Source organism: Manis javanica, chromosome X (assembly GCF_040802235.1).
Source record: "Manis javanica isolate MJ-LG chromosome X, MJ_LKY, whole genome shotgun sequence".
NCBI classification, from domain to species: Eukaryota; Metazoa; Chordata; class Mammalia; order Pholidota; family Manidae; genus Manis; species Manis javanica.
In genome coordinates, this window is record NC_133174.1 from 5,366,073 (window position 1) to 5,374,509 (window position 8,437).

General features: G+C 48.3%; 1 protein-coding gene across 1 annotated transcript in view; it reads left to right on the forward strand.

Annotated features, from left to right (window-relative positions):
* Window positions 1-6,419, forward strand: part of SHROOM2 (shroom family member 2) — a 109,214-nt gene extending 102,795 nt beyond the window's left edge. The window contains 2 exon segments of the mRNA XM_073228026.1: window positions 950-1,222; window positions 3,803-6,419. Coding sequence (XP_073084127.1) covers window positions 950-1,222; window positions 3,803-4,069 — 540 coding nt within the window. The 3' untranslated portion in view covers window positions 4,070-6,419.
* The last annotated feature ends 2,018 nt before the right edge of the window (window positions 6,420-8,437 follow it).

The following is an 8,437-nucleotide window of genomic DNA, read 5'->3' on the forward strand; positions in this document are numbered from 1 at the left end:
CTGAATGTGCTGTGGGCAGGTTTAGTGGCACAAAGATGTCTGTGATCATAAGGTGGTTTTCCTGGGACAAGGCTCAGCTGTTGGTCTCCTGAGCAGTCCCTCTAATAGAATCTGTCACAAAAATGTGCTTCCTTGCCACTCAAATCAGAACATATGATGCCACTCAGGACAGTGACTGATTTAAAGGTTTTACCCATTTCATTTGTTATTTCTGCTCTTCAAAAATTAATCATTTAAAGGCCTGGCAGAAGGGGAGAAGTGGGGAGTTGGTGTTTAATGGTCAGAGTTTCAGGTGGGGAGGATGAAAGAGTTCTGGACATGGATGGTGGTGATGGTTGCACAGTGTGAAAATACCAAATGCCACAGAATGGTACCCTTAAAAAGGAGTAAAACTGTAAATTTTGTGTACATCTATTTTACCGCATTAAAAATTATTTATGTGCATGTTGGTCAAGCTGAAAGCACTAAGTTATTCTACAAGGCTGTTTTCATTTAAGTTCATTGATTTCCTTCATTTGTCTTGTTTTAATTGCTATTTCTATATAGAGAATCCAGTGCTGCTATAGAGTTAAGTAGTGGACTTGAGACTCAATAACTTGTATACATGTAAGGCTTTAAATTGGCAGCTTCCAAAGTATGAAGCACAAAGTATGCAGCAAGCCCCAAGAATTGTGTAAAGATATAGGGTTGACCTGAGGTTTAGCGTGATTGCCCTGGATTGTCTGATGGGACTCGAAAAGGATGAGAATACGTTTATTTCTACATTAAATGCCGAGGGATTAAGCAAGAGTCATCATCCTACCCCTAGATTTATATATGCTCTGTTATTTGACGATGCAAAACTCACTGGTTCAGCTGAATTCCACACAGATCCCTTATGTGGTGAGGCGAAGGCCCCGGGTTGGGGCACCCCTAATGAGTGTGTGCGTGTCGCCCCGTGTCCCTGCAGCAGGAGCTCATCGAGAGCATCAGTCGCAAGCTGCGAGTGCTCCAGGACGCCCGGGAGAGCCTGCTGGAGGACATCCGGGCCAACAGCGTGCTCGGGGACGAGGTGGAGGCCATCGCCAAAGATGTCTGCAAACCCAATGAGTTTGACAAGTTCCGGATGTTCATCGGGGACCTGGACAAAGTGGTGAACCTCCTGCTGTCGCTCTCTGGCCGCCTGGCCCGGGTGGAAAACGCCCTCAATAATTTGGACGACGGCACCTCTCCTGGTGATCGGGTAAATACAAAGGCATTTGACCTGTATGTCGGGGGCCTCTGGGCAGGTTTTCCTTGGGGCGTGAGCACTTTAAAGCCTCACGTGGTTCCTACACAGCCTGTTGTCCTTGTAGTGCAAGGTGCTGTCAAATGTCAGGGGTGCTCTCCCTCCGTTTCCTTGTCTTTGAGGGGAAAGGTGCTGCTGAGATACAGTGAGTTGAGAGCCACTTGCCTCATCGGACTGCAGGGCTGCTGATTCAGGAAGAACCGGTGACTCTCTGTGACCTCTTCTCGTGAATTCCCATTGATCATCCCTGATAGGTGTCTCATCCTAGAAAATAGTCCTTTACTCTTAACCATGTGTAAGTGGGGCTCATCCCCTCCTTAACAAATTATAAGTTCTCACTGACAGTGGTATTTGATTATTATTGTGGCTGCTTTTATTTAGCAGGAGTGCGGAGAGCTGTCCAGAAAGAGCCAAAGACTTGTCTGACTTCTCTCCCTCCCCAGAGATGTGCAACTTTTGACACTTCTTAGTAGGCCTGGGTTTGTTTTTTCACATAAAAATATGGAAAATGGTATCCATCTTACTGGCTTTCCTTTGTAGGTCAAATATCAGTACAAATATTGGTTCTTGCTATATAATAGGCCTTCAGAATGATCATCTTTATTAATAAGACAAGTTCTCTAAAAGGGGAGCAAAAAAGGCACCCCTCCAGCTTATTCCAGGTGAGAGTGGTTTTAGATTATGTAGAAAGATCTAGAGCATGGCTTTGAGGCTGCTGTTCTTAACCAAGTCATTAGCAACTATCATTAAACATACTATATAAAGGTTTAAAAAGTAACTGGGGTTTTAGACCCTGATCCCTTTGGGTTATTCTCATATTCCATTTTGTCATCTTTATCAGAGATTTCTTTGTACATATTTGAAACACTCTCAAGCACTGACTTAAAGGAAAAAAGAGTTTTGTCTTGGCAACTCATCTGTTATCCGTCTTTCCCTCCCACTGTGTGGATTCAACACAGATTTATTTGGACTTCCAGGGAGGTGGGAGGAATCCCATTAGGGTCCATGCACATGGTCCTCCTGGATTCTAGGCTCTGTGGCCCTTACTGGATCCCTACGGGCCCGTTTTAGAGATGAGGGGCAGACGGATGGGCTGTTCCCGCCCTCGGCTGTGCATAGTGGATACAGCTGCACCTTCCCAGACCCGACAGGCATGCACTGCCATGGCCAGGACCAGCACCATGGCCTGGTCTCCACGCAGCCAGCGCTGGATGAGAATCTGGCTCAGGAAGCTGAGGCGTGAGGAGGCTAAGGTTTTCAGAGAGAGACATGCTCCCAGGTTGAAAGACAAGGAGTCCGGTTTTAGAAGGCTTCCTCCATCTGCCCAAATAGAAAATGAACACATGGGCAGATGCAAACCATGTGGTCCTCCCCACGGCCTCTGCAGCTTCACGTCACTAGTGACTCCCACTGAGTGTAAGGCCTGAACTGCCTTTCTTGAATCAGTTGCTGTCTGTTTCTCTTTCAGTTGGAAATCAGTCTGCTTTGCCTTGCCTCTTTCCATCAAAATACAGTGCCTCTTTTCTTCCATAAGCTCCTGAAGTTCAAGGTTTCCCCCTGACGTCAGGAGGGTTGGTGCTGTCAGGGGCACATGTGGGAGCTGCACACTAAGAGCACTTTCTGTTTACAGCCACTGTGTGATAACAGGAGCAGCTCGTCTTAAGTGAGGTCTCCCTGTGTGTCCACACTTTGCCCAGCACAGCCGCATCCCCGATGCTCACAGTGTGGCCGTCGGTAATCGTGGCTAAGTTGCAGAGTGGTGGGCGAACAGCCCTTGCCCTGGTGCCTGAGTGAAAATCAAACTCTCACAGCGGAAGTGAACCCCTGGGTACCCCCCACAGCTGACACTGGAAGACATTTAATATGTTCACCTCTTCCTTAGTCCTCATTAACGTTGGAGATTGTGGGCAGGGCAGGTGTGTGGGCCGTAGGCCGTGTGACTGTGAGTGCCACCTCATCTGTGTCCCCCAGAGTGGGGCCCTTGTAAGGGGCTACGGAGCCTACCCCACAGCCCTGCACCTTGCTCCTCCCTCCCCCTGCTCGCTCATGCATCCTCTTCTGCAGGTATGCTCACAGGCTGCTCCTTCAGCAGGAGGGTTTAGAAATTGTGCCCTGGGATTCTTTAGAACCTTTAAAGTCACACTGTTGTCACAGGTGGGCCTCAGACACGTAGGATCCCTACGTGCTTTGTACCTTTGAGTTTCTGCCAATTCTGTAGTTTGTAGTTGCTCCATTACGCTGACCACCCTTCTTGTCCAGCCTAATCCTGTTAGCCATTCAAGGCTGGTGGGAGGAGCTGGGTGCGGGAGAGGCTGGTGAGCCCTTACAGAAGGCCGGCGGCTGGAGCCCGCTGCAGTCCAAGGTGCCTTCTGCCCATATCCCGAGGATTTCTGTGCCGATCCATATGATCTCAGCTCCCTAACTGGGATGTCAGGGTCTCCTTTGGACCAGCCCCCAAGGCACCAGCACTTTTGAGATGTTGGCCCACACCCATGCTTTAGCCCTGGTCCTCAATGGGCTTGTTTCTCTCTGCAGCAATCTCTGCTTGAGAAGCAGCGCGTCCTCATCCAGCAGCACGAGGACGCCAAGGAACTCAAGGAGAACCTAGACCGCCGGGAGCGCGTCGTGTTTGACATCCTGGCCAGCTATCTCAGTGAGGAGAGCCTGGCGGACTATGAGCATTTCGTGAAAATGAAGTCAGCCCTCATCATCGAGCAGCGGGAGCTGGAAGATAAAATACACTTGGGCGAAGAGCAGCTGAAGTGCTTGTTCGACAGCCTTCATCCCACAGGAGGCAAATAAGAGGGGCCCTCCCTGGTGGAGGATGCAAACAGGGCTTTTGAGCTCCGTTCCCCATGATGCATGTGAAAGCTGCAGCCTGTGTTGCTGTCCTGTGGGGAGACACCTGCCATTGCAAAATGGCTGTTAGCAAAGCAATAGATTCTTATTGGGGGGGATGATTTATTTAATTTTATCATTTCCCTTTTGAACGCTGAGCAGAACGTCTCACCATTAGCCATTTCACTTTGCAAGTGGCCACACTGGCATGATGCTCGGCTGAGGGGATACCCTGACCGTACAGACAGTGGGCTCCAGTCCCAGAGTGCATGCAAGTGGTCACTCAGTGGGCGCTCTGCCAGGCCTCACGTCTCCACATGCTGCACCAGCTGTTCGGGAAGCAGCTGAATGTTCCAAGTGCATGAGGGGGAAATCCTGGTGCATATCTTCACTTGTGGTTCCTCCAAGGCGTGGGCTTCCATGTTTTATCCGTCTGTCCAGTGGTATTGAGCATTTGTGTGTATAATGTAACGGTGTCCTCTGACCCAGTGAAAACCACAATGATGATGATGATGAATTATTAACATTTTGGAAAGGTGAATAGTTCCCAAGTGGTTATAAACCAACTTTGAAATGAATAACCTTCGTATTGGGTTCCCTTGTTCTAAAATTACCACTTAAAACAATAGTGTGCATGCTTTCAGACACACTCATGCACCAAGCAGATAGCTTGAGTACTTCTCACCTGACATCATGGTTCACATCAATGTTTCCTGCAATGTGAAATTACTTGGTTAAAAGTGTGTCTAGTAGTAATGTGCTTGCTAAGTATTTGTTTCAACTGCCTTTTTGTTAAATCAGTCTTTCCCTAGAACATTGATCTTGTATGCACATGATCATTAATGATAATTGGCTACTTTCCACTCTTTGCCTCCTTAAATCTATTACTATGCCACGAGGATCACATTCCATTGACTGTCAAACCCTTCCTCTGGTTTTTCAGGGGTCCCATGGACTATATAAAACGTGATCTTTTTCTGCCACGGAATTACAGACTCTGTGCACATTTTATGGGTTGAAATCACAAGATGATAAAGAGAGTCAAACTCTGACAACTCAACAGAGAACAGATAGCCCAATTAAAATGTGGGCCAAAGACTTAAATAGACACTTCACCAAAGAGGATGTATGCATGGCAAATAGGCACACGAAAAGATCTTCAGTGGCTGGATTATAACTTATTTTTATCTGAATTGTCGTAGAACTGGTGTATATCTTCCCAAATACTCATCTGATTAAATGCATGGTTAATGGCAGGCGAACCCCTCGGGTGATTTCGTGTTGAGGTGGTCTGTGGACAGTTGACCAAGAGATCACTGAAATCCTCATCGCCCCTTGTTCCCACAAGACTTTTCCCACAGGTGGTGAGACATCCCTTTGTCAGCAGTGACTGCCGCCTTACCAGAACACCTGTGGTCAAAGTGTCTCAAAGGACAGTCATCTGCACCTCATGAGCCAGAGTGGGCGAGCTAGACCTCTGAGCCGCGGTGCTGGGTCGACGCACTCCGTTGTGGGGTGCAAACTGGCGGCTGCAGGAAGGGGCAGGCAGTAAGCACTCTGGCAACCTGCCCACGCCCAGGGCACGACACTTCCATTCCAACTAAGATGTTTCTGGCTTGAAGAACTCCTGTTCTGGCAGTGAAGTGTCCTCCTTTCCACCTGGTGTAGCCATGTGCTGTCGAAAGCCAGTCCCATCAGAAAAGATGAAGCTGGCTTTCCGCCAACCTCCATCTTTCTCGCTCAGGGAGACAGCCGCAGTGTTGCAGTGTCCTTTCAACTTAGACAATGCTTTTCTCTGTGATTCTGTCCCCTCGTATGCAGTACTATGGTCATCTTGATAATGTAGGTAAAATGTGAATAATGGAATGTGTGTGTCTGTGTCCAGCCTTTGGGCATCTTTTGAGGACTGTCATGCACAGCAGTACATGCTGCTGTTTTATGCTTTTGGCAAAGCACACGTAATCACACAGTCCTGTCCATCCCCCATTTGCCTCTTCAGTGTCCAGTTAGCAGGGACCCACAGATTGCAGTGAGTCTGTGTACAGAACTGTGTATATAGCCATGTGGTTGCACAGACAGTTTGGTGCTAATGTTTTGCTCTTAGCGTTGTGAGGTGATGGCGGATCACTCACCCTCTGTCGTAGCTCAGCTGTGGAATGCTCTGTGTAGTGAGATGTCAGGCTTATGGACTGTGGCTTTTGTCCTGCACTTCGCCGTGGAAAATGTGTACAGATCTCATGTTCCACCATCACCACTTACCTCTCAACATATCCCGCTTGACTCTAACAAAATAAAAGGTGTCTGAGTGAATGGAGCATGTCTTTGATTTCCCTACATCTCTCTGTAAAGAATTGGTATAGCCTCACGATATGTAAGAGTCCTGAGCCACTGATGAGTTGTGGAGTGGGTTATGTGTGTGTGACTCTTTACACTAGTCTAGTTGAGGCCATATTTGCTGTCAGGAAAAAGAGCCAGAGATGCTGCACAGCAAAGCTGTGTAACACCAAAACCTCAACAGTACCCAGTGAGAAGTGTTGCTTTAGCTCAAGAATTTATACATGCCTCCGTGTGACCTCATCTGCCTCCCGGGACCAGCAGGCTGCCCTGGGGGTGTCAGTGGCAGATGCTCAGGAGCAAGTCCAATCAAAGGTGCTTTCACTCATGTGGGCGTGTCCCAGCTGTAGCCTTCCATGGCCAACCCCAGTGCCTGGGCTCAACCCAAAGCCCGGGTGTGGGATATGCTCTGCCTTTTTAACAGAAGGAATCATAAGGTCATGTGGCGGGGGGGTGGGCCCAGGGAGGGATGAAAAATTGGGGCCAGGTTGATGGACCGCATTTCCACACCAGTGTCCATGGGCAATGGAGCATCATGAAAGCCCAGTTCCCGGAGCAAAGCCCTCTCACTGGCTAGTCGTATGGCAGTGGGCAGGCACCACTCTGAGCCTGTTTCCTGCCTTGTCATCGGAGAAGGGCTATTGTGAGGTCAAGTGGGCTAGTGTACTTTAATGTGCTTTGAACCGGGGCCTAGTTCAGGAAAATACTACATAAATATGGCTCCTCTGTCTTCCTTCTAGTCTGGACCTGGTGGATACGCCTTTGCTGCCTCAGAACACATCTGTCCAAGCCACCCAGGAGCTGGAAATTTCTTTTAGTTGGTAGGATTGGAAAGGCATCTGTTCTGGAGCAGGTTTGTGGGGCTTGGAGGTTACACAGTTGAGAGGGGATTCTTTTTAACAAAAATTCCAAATTAGAGTATTTGGAATGGGAAAAAAAGTCACGCAAATTTTAAAAGGCGTGCTCACACTGATGAACTGCCTTGGGGACAGTTTTGTCTGCTCTTTAGCGTGGTCCCATCAGACTTCAGGATGAGTGGCGTTGGGGACACAAACGCAGTCTAGGATGTGGGGACATAGCAGACATTGGCTCTGTCTTCAGGCCTGTGTGTTGTAGCATCGCAGGTCTGTATCCTACAAGTACAGGCATTCTTAGCGTGTCTTTGCTGCATTTCCCTTTAAAGAAAAGCAGTACACTGTGTGTATATCCTTATATGTGCTCTGCCGGGAGTCACAGCAGCCCCAGGCTGTGTCATCCCTACTCTGCTGTCTCTGCACCAGATCCCACCCGAGCCAGAGGGAGAGAGACGGAAGGCCTCACTGAATGCAATGACAGTATCTTTCTTTGGCAAATTTCACCAAAGCGTAGGGCGGTGTAAGCATGTCACCGGCCCCACCAGAACCTTGGAAGGGCTACGCCATAGAAGGCCTTGAAGCTGAAGCTTTGAGCTCCATGGTCAGCCTGTTTCTAGCTTAACCCCAAATGGGATGCCTACTGAAGAGCATTATCCAGCCAAGCAAGGCCCACATTGAGAGGCGCCAGCCCCCATTGGTAGGCGTTCTCCATGCAGTTCACAGCACCTGGATGGAGACAAGGATGCCGTACACGGTAGTCTGAGGACACAACCAAAAATACATGAGGCACACCCAAAAAGGGTTTTTTGATAGGTGCTAAGGTGAAGATAAAAAGGTTTCAAAATTGGAGGAAATAAAGGCAAGTTGGCAACAATGCAACACGGGATCCTAGATTGAGTCCTGGGTGGACATAGGACAGTAGTTGGTCCGCTGATGGAATTCAAATAAGGTCTTGAGGTCATACTATTGGGTTACTGATTTCTTGATTCTGATGATGGTACTGTGCTGTTTCCATCTGGGGGAGGGATATGTGGACATAACGCTATTTGCAACTTTTTTGTAAGTCTGAAATAATCAGAATGAAAAAGTTAAATACATTTTTCAGTTTTGAAAGGTTTTCCTTTTTCCTCATCCAAAGACCTTT